Source organism: Denticeps clupeoides, unplaced genomic scaffold (genome assembly GCF_900700375.1).
Source record: "Denticeps clupeoides unplaced genomic scaffold, fDenClu1.1, whole genome shotgun sequence".
Classification (NCBI taxonomy): domain Eukaryota; kingdom Metazoa; phylum Chordata; class Actinopteri; order Clupeiformes; family Denticipitidae; genus Denticeps; species Denticeps clupeoides.
The window spans coordinates 483133-499215 of NW_021630004.1; the positions used below are offsets into that span (position 1 = coordinate 483133).

General features: G+C 43.3%; 1 protein-coding gene across 1 annotated transcript; it reads right to left on the bottom strand.

Moving 5' to 3' along the window:
- Positions 1 to 7708: 7708 nt before the first annotated feature.
- LOC114780061 (carbonic anhydrase 4-like) lies at positions 7709 to 13146 on the bottom strand. Its single transcript, XM_028967579.1, has 9 exons — positions 13024 to 13146; positions 12774 to 12849; positions 11312 to 11338; positions 9650 to 9820; positions 9406 to 9557; positions 9124 to 9219; positions 8964 to 9036; positions 8368 to 8531; positions 7709 to 8260 (listed from the first exon to the last, which is right to left on the bottom strand). Exons 2-9 carry the CDS (start codon positions 12847 to 12849, stop codon positions 8060 to 8062), a joined length of 960 nt encoding a protein of 319 aa, XP_028823412.1. The 5' UTR covers positions 13024 to 13146; the 3' UTR covers positions 7709 to 8059.
- Between the last annotated feature and the right edge of the window lie 2937 nt (positions 13147 to 16083).

Consider the following 16083-nt stretch of genomic DNA (forward strand, 5'->3'; position numbering starts at 1 on the left):
CAGATCTTTTTTTTGTTTTTGCAAACTGCACATTACAAACTTAACAACAGTGCACTTTACAGTGCAGTTTAATCTATCACTATCACTATATCCATACACTGATATACTATCATACCGCTGTCTGCCTGGTTTGTCTCGACCGGCACCATATAATGGGTCAGTGCACAATGTCCATTGTCATGTTTTGTGTTGTTATTCCATTTGTCTTTTTGCACACTGTGAATCCCAGAAGCTTTGCAATCTTGTCTCTCTGTGTACTTGTATATGGTGAGATGACAACAAAGTTTGGGTCATCTTGGTTTGCTCCTTGATGAATCTAAACATTGTAAAATGGTAACAAAAAGAATAGTAAAATTGGCTCTGGGCCACACTAGTTTGTTTCTATATTTCAACAAACCTTTATTTCCTCTGACTTGAGTGTCGGCTGCATCATCTGGGCTGACATGCACCTGAAGAATATCAAATCAATATGGAGCCTCTAGGAGAGAAAACAATTTATTAACAACTAAAACAACTGGTTCATTCAAAAAAATGTCACATGCAGACATTAGTATGCATTTTCAGGATTAATCTGAAATTGTATTACTTTACTTTACTTAGCAGACGCTTTTATCCAAAGCGAATATATATATATTAGAGGTGGGCATAGATTACATTTCTTAATCTAGATTAATTTAGATTAAAATGGCTCATTTGAATTCTGCCGAAGGCATTCAGAATATGTGTGCTACCCAAATAATGACTAGAAGTAAGTCTTTGAGAACGGGTTTATCAATCCAGGTGGCGCATTAGACCAGGGGCTCATCTCCTGTTTGCAAAATGAATCACAAACTGCTTGAGAAAGCTGCTCTACTATGATAATTGGTGATGAAAATAAATTATGTTCTGTAAGATGTACTAGTGTTTACCAACTGTTTATTCAGTTAAATATCTGCATCCATGTTACCGCGTCACGTTTGATGTGTTCGAAGTTCGAAGACTCGTTCTCGCCCCCTACAGTGCAATTCGGCTAGGTATACATCTGCGCTAAAATATCAAGGTGAAAGTCATCATAGTGTAGCGCTTCTTCTTCTGCGTTGTGTAATTTGATTTCGTTTCTAGAACCACAAATGATGAGCTGACACCCAAGAGATTTTCTGTGCAAAGTGTATTGTGTACAAAAAGCAAGGTCGCGTCAGAACATCGCGTCTTTCTGCACCTCTCTCTACAATATACAGTATTAAAAGAACATAAAAAAATATTCACAAAATAACACACATGCACAATATTCCTAATATGTACATAAATTAAAATGAAAGAATTAACTTTTTGCACACAAACCCCACGCACCTCTCACAGCTCATGCCATGTGTCCTAGAGACCTGAACCGGGTCTCAAAAACAAAATAAAAGTCTTTAGAAAGTAAGAAAATAAGAGACACAAGAAAGAAGAAATATACTTATAAATCTAGTGTAACCATTTAACTCCGGCACAATAGCTTGCGTAGTATAGACCCAACTCCCAACCCAACTTTGTGAATAGATTAACGGAGAGTCTCACGTTAATGCAGCATGTTAACGCCGATAACGGCCCACCACTAATATATATGTATTTTTTTTATTTTGTGTGTGTGTGTTAGTGTTGGACTCGTCTGAAATACTTTTGAATAAGTGGGTTTTCACCTGCTTCTTGTTGGTAGTAGTCTTGGCTAGTCGAATGGAGCAGGACAAGTTGTCCCACCAGCCAGGGACAACAAAGGAGAACAGAGTTGATTGGGATCGGAGACCCCGTGAAGAGGGAATTTTCAGTCTCATTTCATTTGCAGATCTGAGAGGGCGTGCAGGAGTGTATCTGGCTAGTAGTGTGTTGGTAAAAGAGGGTGCAGGGTGGTAGTAGCCTAGTGGGTAACACACTCGCCTATGAACCAGAAGACCCGGGTTCAAATCCCACTTACTACCGTTGTGTCCCTGAGCAGGACACTTAACCCTAAGTTGCTCCAGGGAGACTGTCCCTGTAACTACTGATTGTAAGTCGCTCTGGATAAGGGCGTCTGATAAATGCTGTAAATGTAAATGTAAAATGCACTTCCATTTACAGCCCTGTAGGCACCATCAAGGACTTGAACTCGATGCGAGCAGCTACCGGGAGCTACCACTTTCTCTGTAGATGTGTAGTAGACAAAATAATTCAAAATAATTCCATAATGGACATTACCACACGCAGAATCTCACGACTCTGCCTGGGTTTCGCTCTCTGCATCAGGACCGGGCCAGACGGCTAACTCCGCCCACAGCATAGTGACGTACAACCAGTATATGCAACTGTTACAACGTGAACGCCAACATTGTAATCATGTGACAATGTAGAAAATGTATGGAATGCATCGGGATGCATTGATAATCATAATTAAATCGAATCGTGAGGCCAGTGATGGTTCACACCTCAACTAATCGGTCACTTATTTGAACACCGACTGTTGTTTGACTGGAGTGCAGTTTTGAGCTCTTTACCTTCTCTTTATGGAGGCTGATTCCTGCTGGAAAAAGAAGTTGTTATGGACTTTCCACATTGCATATTTTCCTGACTGCCAGACTCACGCCACAATTCAGACACATACACACACACCTGTAACTCACACTTGTGAAACAAGAGTCAGTTTCCCATTCCTAGTGGAAATAAGGTTTTTTGCCTCTTACAAGCATCGCTGAACTCAAATTTGAGCTGGATTATTGACCCCATTGGCGAGCCGGTAGCTCATGATAACACTTACATGGCGTCATTATGTCCAGACAGGTGTTAGAGGAGATGGAAAGTGACATTTGGCCTTTGGATGCATTGATGGTGCTCAAACGCTCAAAGGGCAATGCTTGGTTGTATGACTATCCAATTGTGAATCTGATATTTCATCTATCAATTGGTCTCTACGCCACTCACTGGAAAATGACATTTTTCCTATAACACCATCCTGAGGCAACTCTACTCGACTGGAACGGGGTTGATGGACTGTGTTGCTGCATTAATAACCTCTGTCATGCTCACTGGGCAGGCAGCTGAATGGGCAGCCGGTCACCGGTCATCAGCCACTGTCACCTCCCACATACACCGCATTACTGGAGGAATTGGAAATTGCTCAGTTGACAGCATGGAGCAAGTGGAATCATGTTTATATTACATGCACCAGGATATGTCTTCAGTGGGGTTCCCCCGCTCTCTGTATGCTTTACAGCAAAGGCTTGGCCCTTCAGATCTGCAGTCGGGAAATGCTGACCACCTTCAAAGCCCTATTACATCTTGTGGAGCAATTGCCACCCGCTGGTGTGGTCGAAGCTGGTGTCATCCCGATCGATGTTTGCCCTTCACTGACCACAGCCTCGACCGTCACCACCACCAGTGCCAATGGCAGCTCAGCCATTCTGCCATAACGTCTGCAGAACGAGAACAACCCACTCTCCCTCCCTTATCTTCCAGGTTCGCTTCTCTTGTCCTGTCTACTGTCTTTCAGAGACTCTCTCAGCCCTGATCTGCGAACAACGAAAATCATGGATTTTCCTGAGTGTCCTGCGGAACTTTTGCTGCCAGGTACATGCTGGGCCAATGGGATAAACTCTAATTTTACTTGTCACATACACAGTTATACACGGTATGATATGCAGTGAAATGCTTTAGCGACTTCTATAGACCACAGTATTGCAAATATTGCAAGTAAACAATGAACCAATATGCAAGTATTTCAAACAAATATTAAATTTTTATGTCTTTAACATAAGACATTAAAATATGTGTAACAGGTGGGGTGAAGGTAAAAGGTAAAAAGTTTGTGCAAGGATTCTGGGGGGAACGAGTCCAGCAGTGATTGAAGGTGAAAGTGCTGGAGTTCTATGTACTGTTGTTTTTGAGAGCTCGGACAGCCTGCGGGAAGAAGCGCTTCCCTGAACGCAGCAGAGAGAAGAGTCCATTGTTGGGGTGGGTGAGGTCCTTCACTATCTTCCTGGCCCTGGTACAGCACCATTTGCTGTAGATAGATTGAAGGTCAGGGAGCTTGGTACGGATGATTTGTTCGGCTGATCGAACCACCCTCTGTAGTGCTCGCCTGTCCTTCATGGTGCTGTTCCCGAACCAGGTTGAGATATTTCCCGTCAGGATGCTCTCTATGGTGCAGGAGTAGAAGTTCCTGAGCACCTTGGAGGGCAGTCTGAAGTCTCTCAGGCGTCTGAGGTGGTAGAGACGCTGCCGGGCCTTTTTCACCACGGTGTTGATGTGACAGGACCATGACAGGTCCTGCGTGATGTTAACACCGAGGTAACGGAAGCTGTCCACTCTCTCCACTGGGCTCCTGTTGATGACAGGGGTCTGGTAGGTCCTCACCTGCTTTGTACTGAAGTCCACTATTAACTCCTTTGTCTTGCTGACGTTCAGGTGGAGATTGTTCCTCTGGCACCAGTTCGGCAGATTTCCAACCTCCTCCAGGTAGGCCATCTCGTCGTTGTCAGAGATCAGGCCCACCACGACAGTGTCGTCAGCAAACTTGATGATGGTGGTGGAGCTAGTAGTGGCTTTACAGTAGTATGTGTACAAGGAGTACAGCAGGGGGCTCAAAACACAGCCCTGGGGGGGCTGCTGAGAAAGATGGTGGCTGAGACATGTTCGCCCATCCTTAATGCCTGTGGTCTCCCGGTTAGGAATATGGAGCACTGACAGAGAGATGAGCTGACTCCCAGGTGCTCCAGCTTTGTGCAATGAAAAGCATTTTAACATCATCCTTCCCTTCCGAGTGTCCAGGTGGGTGAGTGCAGTATGGAGGAGATATGAGATGGCGTCGTCTGTGGATCGGTTGGGACGTTACGCAAACTGTAGTGGGTCGAGTGTATCTGGTAGTGAAGAAATGAAGTCTCTGACCAGCCGTTCAAAGATCTTCATCACTACTGAGTCATTGAGGGAGGCAGGATGGGTTTTCATTGGGACCGGAACAATGATGGACTCCTTGAAGCATGTGGGGATCACCAACTGAGATGAAGATGAAGTGAAGTGATTGTCACATGTGATACACAGCAGCACAACACACGGCCTTTGCGGATCGGGATTCGAACCGGCAACCTTCTGATTACGGGGCTGATTCCTTAGCCGCTAGGCCACCACAGAGAGGTTGACTATCTCTGTAAACACAGGTGCTAGCTGGTCTGCGCAGGCTCTTCTCCCCGAGATGCCGTCTGGTCCTGCTGCTTTCCTGGTTTTCACTCTCCTGAAGGCTCTCCTCACGTCATGCTCGGTGATGATGAATGTGTTCTCGCTGCTGGCAGTGTTCTTAGTCCCTGCCACAGGCTCCTAGAGTCACTCTGTTCAAGTTGACTCTAGTTTCTTCCCGTAGCACTGCTTTGCCTCCTTCACCGCTTTCCTGACGTTGTATGACGCACCCTTGTACGGACCCATGTCCCCGGAAGCAAGCCCGTCCTTTAGAGCGGCCACCGATTGGTCCAGCGTGCCACCTCCCTCTGAACCGGAACTTCCTGTTTAAGCCTTTGTTTGTATTTAGGCATGAGGAAGATGGCGGTGTGGTCAGATTTTCCAAACGGTGGACAATATTGTGCCCTGTATCCGTCCATTATTGTCGTGTAACAGTGGTCCAATGTCCTTTCGCCCCTTGTTTGACAGGTGACGTGCTGGTGAAAGTTTGCCGCTGCGTGTTTGAGGCTGGCATTATTAAAATCCCCTGCCGCAATAAGCACAGCGTGCTGTGTCTGGTGATGTGTGAGCGCCTCCTGCAGTTCGCATAAGGCAGTGTCCATGTCTGCTTTCGGTGGGATGTAAGTGGCACTGATGATGACCGATGTGAACTCCCAAGGAAGATAAAAAGGACAAAATTTGATGGACAGTAGTTTCAGGTTTCGGTGTGCAGGAGTGAGTGAGAGGGACAACGCAGTTACACCAGCTGTTGTTTACCATCAAGCACAAGCCGCCTCCCCATGTCTTCCCAGAGTCCCGTGTCCTGAGAAGAACTCGGCCGGCTGGATGGCGTGGTCCGGCACCGCTGGGTTCAGCCATGTCTTGGTGAAGCAGATGAGGTTGCAGTCCCGGATGTCTCTCTGGAACTTTCTCGTTTGGAATCCCAGAGTCCAGCTTTTTTTAAGTCGTTGCTTTTTCCCCAGGAGGACTTGGCCAGCGTGATGTCCTTCAACATGATTGTGTTTTCAGCCCCAACTGCATTGTCATTCCTCATTTATTAGAGGCTACCCCAAGATTTTTAAGCACGTCAAAGTTGCGCCTTTAGGAGGAGGGTACTGCTGTAGCTGGACTCTTCGGAGTGCTCACATTCCACTTTATGGGCCGGAGATTGAGGTTCATTGTACGTTTTCCTGATTTCCTTATTGTGTGCACAGGTTGTCTTGTGTATAAATGTACCCTCATTGTGTCTAGTCATTGTCCTGTAATTGAATTTTATATTTTCTGCGTGTTGATGTCAATGTGCCATGTTGTGATTACAAGTCGATCAATGGCATCCTTTCTTCCCTCTGAGATGCCCAGCAGCAACCTGCTTTTGCAACACTTACACACACACACACACACACACACACACCTGCACCCAGTCACCTGCACTCAGGGACTGAGTGCTCATTTGAAGCCACTCCCACTTCAATGCACCACACCTGTGCACCTCCTAATCAAAGTTTCCTTGCAGCCCCTAGTGGAGGTCTGATCTTTACTCCTGTGATGCCGTTTTTATGTGTGTGACTGTTCTTTTGTTTGTTTTGGAAGTCTAAAATACGTATTATGTTGAAACATTATATGGTCAACATTCATTATTTTACAGTACTTACCATTCCCAGACATTTCCATTAACCATTAACCATACATTAACGATAAGTAATATTTATATACCTGTCAGGAAAACATGTTTGTATATATCTCACAGCAGTAGACAGTAGGGGTGTTGAAATTAATCGCATAATCGATGCATCGCGATGCAGACGTGGACGATTCTGCATCAATGCAGTGCAGAGCATAATGAATTATATCATAATGATTTACTGGTGCCAGCATAAACATTCTTATTAAAATGTAGTGCCAGTTGTAGTGCCAGCTGATCTGAGTACAGCACCACTCCGGATAGGAGTTTCTCGCTAAGTTGAAATTTATTCAGCTTTGATGACGTATTTTTGCATGAGCTATTGAACCAAAGCGGGCGAGTGTTCTTTCACAAAGAACACACACAAAGCAGCAGTGAATTTAACAGTCTCTGAGTGTCCAGGGATCTACAACACGGCAGTATCGTCTTACCGGGAGTTTAGAAAACCATGTGTATTTTTGTGCAGATTTGTCCGGTCTGAAAGAGTCTGTGTTCAGTCCAGGACATTTGAACCAGCCGTTTTTCTGCCGTTTGTGGGTTCAGGTTGTAACAGTTTGGGTCTTTGTAATAGAGACTGGTGAAGCATGCAGAGGAGGCCTGCCGGGTAGAAAGAGAATCTCTCCATAATGCTCTGTACTTATTAAGAAGCTTGCAGCACTTCCGTTCTGCCACACCAGGTAAATGTTGGTAACCGCTTGGTAACCGTGGACTGTGTTTCTGCTCATTGTAGCAAATAAAACTAGCTGTTAACTCTTGGATTTGAAAGCATCATGTGACAATGTAGAATATTTATGGGATGGATCGCGATACATTGATATCGAGCCATTTATAACCGAGATCGAATCGAATCGTGAGACAGTGAAGGTTCACACCTCTAGTAGACAGAGATACATCTTGAAAATATTGTTTATTACACAATCCCACACAATCCCACCAGAAGGCACTGGTCTAATAGCCAAAAATGAAACAAAATTCAAACAATATATAAAGGTGCAATACCTCCTAGATCAGGGGAGTGATAGACTGACCAATGAACAATTAAGATCAGTATATTCAAACTAAAAAAGGCTGAATCATGAAATTAAATACCATGTACAAAATGTACCCTATGAAAATGTATACCTGAAAATATGTTTATTAAATAGCTATCTATCTATCTATCTATCTATCTATCTATCTATCTATCTATCTATCTATCTATCTATCTATCTATCTATCTATTTAGGTGGATGAAACATGTTAAGTTGTGTACAGAAGCATTTGAAAGAATGCAGTTCCCAATGTTAGACTAAAGAGAGGTTTGAGGACTTCAGATGCTGATTGATCTTCAGTCTGTGTCTTTACCACCCTGGTGTTGATGGGCTGCAAACTCCGATAGACATTGGTCATGTGCATGGAAGTGGAGTCATTGATACGGACTGTCATGCTGAAGAGATCAATCTAAAACCAATACAGAACATTAATTTGGTTTTATAACTTCACAGATGGAGTTCTGTTAAGAACTTGACTAGATAATTTACTGGATAACTTATTGGTGAGTAGCATACCAAATTCTGGCTAACTTTGACCGGGTCTTTGAACACAGTCCAGATGACCGCTTCATTGCAGGTTGGAGTTGTCAGCGAGCCGTGGTATCGGTAGTATTTGGTCATGTCCACCCCGGGCAGTAGATCAGCCATGGAGAAATTGTGAGTAATGTTGGCATAGCCACCTGCATGAAGCAGAAACCCGATCGGCATGTTTGTAAACCAGGGAAAATAATGCCGGTGAAACCAAACCGAGACCTTGGTTTATAACAAAAGCAATAATGGGTGCTGTGCAGGCAATGCTTAAAGACGTTCCCTGGTTTCTATAAAAACGTGAAATCCAGGCTGTGTGCTGAGAAACAGTCCTCTCCAGCATTGCACTGCGGCCGCAATTGTTCCTGAACAATTTCTAGAAGTTCTGTTTTGGGATAATCTGTGTCATTGTAAACTGATCTACTAAAGCAGACGCAATCCAATTTCCTGGAAGCAATGCAGCCGTAATCATGAATAAATTATGAAAAAGAGCCATTGAGAGGTCATCGTGTCAGGGCGATCAGTTAGGATGATCTCAACCCTCTAATGCTTTGGGGAAACTCAACATCAGAATGTCACTTCACCTTTTTGTGTGATAGTAGTGAGGTAAGAGGTAAGGGCCTTCCAGCTTTCCGGTTGATTCTTCTCAGTGGTTGCCTTTGAATTAGAAGGTTAAGCAGTGCATTCAGACAATAACACATTCTCATGGACTTGAAGAATGAGATCAAAAGTTCAGCCTCTCACCTCGATAAAGAAGCCCAGGGCTGCCAGTCCCTCACTGTCAGCCAAAATGCGAGTGGTATTCCCGTGGTATATGCTCTTGGCAGTTACAATGTGCAGCTGGGAGATGGGGAAAAGAACAAACTACCTCATTATTCTTATTATTCTCAGGACCATTTCTTTCACTTATCCACTCCCATTTTCTTCCTGTTCTGTGATTAATAATATGTATTCATGAAATAATCAGCGCACAAAGACCTCTCTACTCCTTCACCGACAGGCATTTTCTCGTTTAAAGTATAGTACCTCCATTGGGTACCGTTTGCCATTCACAGAGTGCTCTGATCCAAGACTGTAACTTCCATTGCCCCAGTGCAGGTGGAACTGTAGACTGGTGTAGTTAGTGGGCAGGGCTCCACCACTCACATTCATATGCCCTGGAGCAAAGTCTACCCTTACTAAGAGGAAGAGCAGAACATATTTTTAGAATATGGTGAAACCACAAGATATTCAACTAGGATACACATCCTAAAAATAGATGTTCCCTTACTAGTGTTGCCAGTGTTTCTTATCTTGGTTAGGGCACTGTTGCCATCAAACCCTTTGAATGTAAAGGCAGTGAGATTGGCATCTGCCTCAACATTAGCGGTCACAATATCAATGGGAGACTGACGTGTGCCATTGCAGAAACTGGGTACAATTTTGGGCCAGGCTGAGTCACCTGTAAAAAAAGAAATAAGGTATTAAAATTTCTATTTCGATTTGCAAAATCATCAAATGTGTAGGAACCTGTTTACAGACATCTGTAGACGACATGCAATTTAATAATTGTATTTTTTTTTCTTATCTCGAGATCACAACTCACCACAATTTTCTCACCATTTCATGCAAGACCAACATCGCTGACGTTGTTGAACGCAGCCGGTGCGTATAAACTGCTCTGGCAATGGTACAGGCTATTTTAAAAGATATTGCCTTACACCTATTCATGTCTTTTAACTCCTGCAAGCATCAATAAAGATTTTACAGAATAGCTTAATCTATCCAAGTATCTAACTTGGAGATCATGAGAAAATGAGGTTGTGATCTCAAGATAACAAAACGAAACAAAAAAAAGGATATCGTCTAGAGCATGCAGCATCTTGTATAAGAAAAATCACCAGATATTCTGCTCATGACTTCTTGTGTTTTTCCCATGCTTGTGTCATGAATGAAGGGGGGCACGACTTCAACATAACTTTTAATACTTTGCAAAAGGCGGACGAACATGCAAACTCTGCACACACACGGTCCGAGCAAGAAGATGGAGGTGCTTTTCCAGACTGAGAAGGTGGCAGAGATGGTGACCTGTTATAGACTCTGCCTCAGTCATGTGTAAAAAGGACCACCTCTGCCAACAGACCCATGCTTTGTTTCATTATTGCATCTACCTTCTAGCAATGTTGTATCCTGTTATCTACAAAGCCACAGTAATCCAGACAAGCAATTAACCCAAATAACTCCTTTATATTCTGGAGCTGGAGCATTTGCCAGCATGGTTTATAATACTATTCTTTCGACCCTAGTCCTCTATGGTTTGTGTTTGGGTGGTAGTAGCCTATGAACCAGAAGACCCGGGTTCAAATCCCACTTACTACCATTGTGTCCCTGAGCAGGACACTTAACCCTGAGTGTCTCCAGGGGGGGACTGTCCCTGTAACTACTGACTGTAAGTCGCTCTGGATAAGGGCGTCTGGTAAATGCTGTAAATGTAAATGTTCTCTGCTGTGTGTGTCTATGGGTACTAGAGGGGACAGGCAGCCTAGTGCTCATGGAGGAGAGGAGATTGTGTTGTGGAGAGTTTATGGAGCGATTGGGAGAGGTTTGGAGTTCTAATCTGTGCTTGTTCTGTAGTGTTGTTGCCTATTCCTTGTGGGATCTCTCTCTCTCCCTTGTGTGTGTGTGTGTGTGTGTGTTGTGTTCCTCCTGTTAGTAGTTATCTAGTGCTGGTCTTTGGTTTGGTTTGCTGCTTTGCTTCACTTGCCTGCACTGTAAATAAATTCACAATTATTGCACTTTGGTTGTGTGTGTGTGTGTGTGTGTGTGTGTGCCAGCCTCATATTTCCTTCCCTTTGTTCAAGTTCTCTACCCCTAGATGGGCATGTGACACAATTTATACACAGTATTTACTTTAATATGGTGTAGTGTTAAGGAGAAATGAGATGAAACTCACTGCAAGTTGGTTCATGGTAGCACCACGCTGAAAGATTCAAGACAAAAGACAATTAACATTTTTTAAAACCAATTGTACGATATCTGCATTTACCTCATTAGTTTCAAGAATAAAAATCTACAAACATTATACAAGCTTAAACATATTCAGCATTCCTTAAGGTATTCTGTATTCATTCTCAAATGTGGATGTAGATGGTAGTAGCCTAGTGGGTAACACACTCGCCTATGAACCAGAAGACCCAGGTTCAAATCCCACTTACTACCATCGTGTCTCCAGGGGGGATAATGTCAATAATAATCATGTTGAGATTTTATTCGCATTGATGCCGATAACACAAAGTAAGCACCCACATTTTATTTAATGAAGCATAAGAAATGGCTGAATACGTTTATGCAAATGAATTGAGTATTTATTATTTAGTATTCATGTGGATATATTTATGTAAGTTTAAAGCATTAAGGACCCAATTCTCCCAAGTGCTTTATTTAAAATCCTCATTTAGCAGCTGCATGCTTTTTAGCCCACACTAAAGCATGATGGCAGATACAGACTTTGGCAATACCAAAATATGCCTGTACACAGTTGGGCACATGGCTAAAGCCATGGAGTCAGCATGAGCACAAGAAATAATTATTATTATATTCATTATTGTTCTGAGGAAGTATAGGAAATGGAGAGTAGATTGAGGATGTACTTCTGCTAACAAGAAAGCCACTGAATGAAGTTGTGCCACTGCTTAAAGAATGTGAAATGGGTGTATGGAAGGTTTTCAAATTGTGATTGGATTCAAATTTATCATAAAATACCTTTAAAACATCATCAACTTTGTTGATATGCCCGCTACCATATGCACCATCTTAACTTTTTGGGGAGATTGATTAATATGATAAATAATTAAAAAATACAAATATCCCCAAACAATTTTGGTTGCAGCATATTGTACTGCATCAGCACTGCATAAAAAGATTTTGATAGAAGTTACATAAGGTTCCAAACTATAGCAAAGGGAAGAAATCTGTGGACTCTTCATCTCTACATGTGTTAAAGGAATTTCACATCTAAACATCTGGCTTTTATCCTGTAGAGACAGTCACATGCGGTCCATGCGAACATTCAGATTAGGCTCAGACTAGACCAACTACCCTAATTAATCCTGTGCCAAACCATTTTTGGTAATTTTCTTACCAGTCGGTTTAATAAGATGCAAATAGACGTCCAAGTAGAGAACACATCACAGACTTGCTTCAAACACAGCTTCATTAGGAGGAGTCTTTTAAATTGCACAGCCTTGTGACGCCGTTATGGCATCAAGTACATCCTTAGAATCTATGTAACACAACTAAAGGGCAAATGGGAGAACAGGACCCAAACAGAATAAAAAAAAATCAACACAAAATGTGAACGTACTGTACATTTATTCAGTAGGCCTTAGTGCAGTAGGTAACTGGTTCTGCCTTACCTGCTGCCGGCGAGTCTGCATTGTGGCAGGCAGACAACAGGGAGACAGCACAATATGCAGCCAATAAAGTTTTCATCTGAAAAAAAGTCACAACTTTTAACTCCCATTCGACATTAAAATGAAATTGCACATGCCTAATTGGCATTTATATTGCACCCAACTGGATAATGTATGAGTGAATTTACACATTCCCAGAGATCTGAATACAAGCTCTATTCTGCGCTTTCATAATCAGCCATGAACCTCTTACCGTGGCGACTCCGTCTGCAGCCGCCTCCCTGCTCACCTTCTATTTAACCGCCGCTGGCACCTCCCCTAGACCGAGCACAGTGGCTCAGCCTTCAAACAAGAAAAGGAAGAATATACATTTACACGCGGCTTTAACTGCGGATGGCTTTCCGGCCAGCGGGAGATTCGAGTGAATTCAGTTTACTTTTCAGTTCAAGAATTCATTAAAAAATATTTGCCCTGATTAATCTGTTTCAAATTAATTTGTCACTGATGTCTTAATCTCAATTACAAATGCTGTGCATTATTCAAAAGGTGTCATTTCAGCAGCTGCATCAAGTGTTGTTCTCTTTTGGTATCTTTATGACACTGGAATGCAGGCAGGTTGCCATGTCCAGAAATAGGGCTACGGTTTGAATGGCAGAAGGTAGGCAAGAATTGGGTCAAAGAAAGTTGATCTGTTTTTTTACTCATCTGACCATCTGACCATATGTTATAATAAATTTAGACTCTCGGGATGAAAGAATCTGATCTTAAAAAGCCTGGAGCATTAAAAGTAGGTTTTTTTTGCAAAGCAATTATGGTTCATCAACCTAATCAAGCTAATGTATAATCATAATCGTCATCAATGAATAAATACACTGCTTATGTGTTGTACAGTATGATGTACAACACTCCATGATGTCTGTAAAATCATCTACCGCTGCGGACATATTGCATCTCTGTGTGGAAATCTCTACAGGAGGTCATCAGCTCTACAGGGAGCATCACTGGTCATTCGCTTCCTTCCCTTGGGGACTGGAGAAGGCATGCTGCATCGCTAGAGACATGGGCTGTTTCAGGAGATTCAGGGCGCTGAGGTCAAGAACTACTAGAATAAGGGACAGTTTTTACAACCAGGCAACATCACTCATTAACTCAAACACCTAAAAACTCCGCTTCTGCTTCATGCCATCATACTACATTTGTACCAGAATGCTACATCTTTTATTCAATTTGTATTGCACAGTCTCACTCAGGTTTGAATTATTATTAATTATTTGAATTTAGTATTTATTTTGCAGTATATATATTTTTTATTATTTTAGTACCTTTTTATGTTCTGTTTATCTTGTTCTCATTTATTGAGGATGGCATTTTGCACTCTGTGGTGTTGGACAGGACCACAACCTTGCTGTGCTAAAAATGACTGTTGAATGACAATAAAATTGTCACGGGACCAGAACGTGAGCGCATGTTGGATGAAACGAGAAACCCCGATGCGATTGGACGCAAGGAGCCAGGTAAGTTTCCATTGGTTTAATATGGCCAACAGCACCCCACCTGCGGGCACCTGGTGGGCGAAGATGGCCGGTAGGGCGACCAAGTGGGCTGCCTTGGAGAAGCGATTCACTATGGTCAGGATGGTGGCCATTCTGTTGGCTTCAGGGAGACCGGTGATGAAGGCGAGGTGGGTTCAGGGATGACGAGGAATTGGAAGAGGACGCAGGTACCAACAGGAGGAGTGTTGGGGCAGTGGTGGCCTAGCGATTCTGGGAACGAGGACTGTGGAACTGCTCAAAAAGGATGGCCTAAAGGATTCATTTATTTAGCAGACTTACATTTACATTTACGGCATTTGGCAGATGCCCTTATCCAGAGCAACTTACCATCGATGAAGAGATCAATTCCAGTTCACTAGGACCCCAACTGTTAGAGTTATCCGTCTTATCCAACACTTATAAAATAGAGAGATATGACACGAAGCAGTTGAGCTCTCTTTTTACTTGCAAGGAGAGCGATCAGAGACGACCATGCCTCCAAAAGCTCTGCCGTCTCTTCCGCTTCCTCTCTTTTTATTTAATAAAGGGCGGTACATTCATCACAGGATCACACCATATAAGCTTATATTTTGCATGTAGGGTTGTCTCTTGGTAGACGCTCCATCGCAAGGTCTTCTTGTTTTCTTGCTTCGCTGTGGCTGCAGGCCTCCTCTTATCAAGTCGCGGTCATTCTGTTCTGCAAACAACCTTTAGCCCACCAGTTTCTTATCCAAGAGACTAATGATTAAATATAGTGCGCATATTAAAAAGAATAATACAGTTTAATACATGTGAGATATAAATGTCAAAAAGGAAATAAAAGGTAATTGCATGATAACTTATATATATTTTCCAACACCAACTATGAATACATCTATTTTATTCACTCTGTTGTAGATTCTGTACTCAAAGTTCAACAACAAGAAAATTACAATTTAATCTAAATATTCTTTAAAGAGGAAGGTCTTGGTGCTCAGTGACTGAGCTGTTCTGACCTCGAGGGGAAGTTCATTCCACCACCGAGGGGCCAAGACGGAGAAGAGTCTAGATGAGTGTCTTCCTTTTACCTTCAGAGATGGAGGGACCAGGCGAGCAGTACTGGAGACTTTATCATGATGAGATTTTGATGGTCAGTCCAGACCTGAAAGGGGTGTCACAGCTTTGCAGCCCGTGTCGCCACTCCTCGAGTGCCCACTTGACTGCTAGCAGTTCACAGCCCCCGACCCCGTAACGCTGCTGCGTTGGAGACAACGTTGGAGAAGAAGCAACACTGGTGCAGTTTCTGGTCTAGGCCGCGTTGTGAGAGGACAGCGCCAGCATCCTCCTCTGACGCATCCACTTCCACAACAAGCGGAAGTGAATGGTTCGGGTGTTGGAGGACAGGGGCGGTGGTGAAACGACAGCACAGGGACTTGAAGGCCTGGATGGCATCTGGTGTTATGTGAAAAGGGCGTGTTGATATTTTGGTGAGAGCAGTGAGTGGGGCTTCGACTGTACTGTAGCCACGGATGAAGCGATGGTAGGTATCTGCAAACCCAAGAAACCGTTGCAGTTGTTTTAGTGTCGTGTGTAGGGGCCACGATGCCACTGCTTCCAGCTTCTTGGGCTCCATGGCCACACCCTGGGGTGCTGAAAGACAGCGGGGCATTACACAGTCCAAAGGGGTTGATGAGTGATTCAAAGTGGCTGGTGGGTGTGATGAATGCTGTTTTCTACTCGTGGCCCTCTCGGATGTGGATCAGATTGTAAGCAGAGCGCAGATCCAGCTTCATATAGTACGT

What these genes read in the sequence shown, in the direction of transcription:
- LOC114780061 (XM_028967579.1), bottom strand. Translation starts at nt 12,849, where the DNA reads ATGAAAACTTTATTGGCTGCATATTGTGCTGTCTCCCTGTTGTCTGCC. An exon ending in AAGAAACACTGGCAACACTA is followed by an intron (nt 9,558 to 9,649) that starts GTAAGGGAACAT and finishes TCTTCCTCTTAG; the next exon opens with TAAGGGTAGACTTTGCTCCA. An exon ending in CCCTGGGCTTCTTTATCGAG is followed by an intron (nt 9,037 to 9,123) that starts GTGAGAGGCTGA and finishes TCTAATTCAAAG; the next exon opens with GCAACCACTGAGAAGAATCA.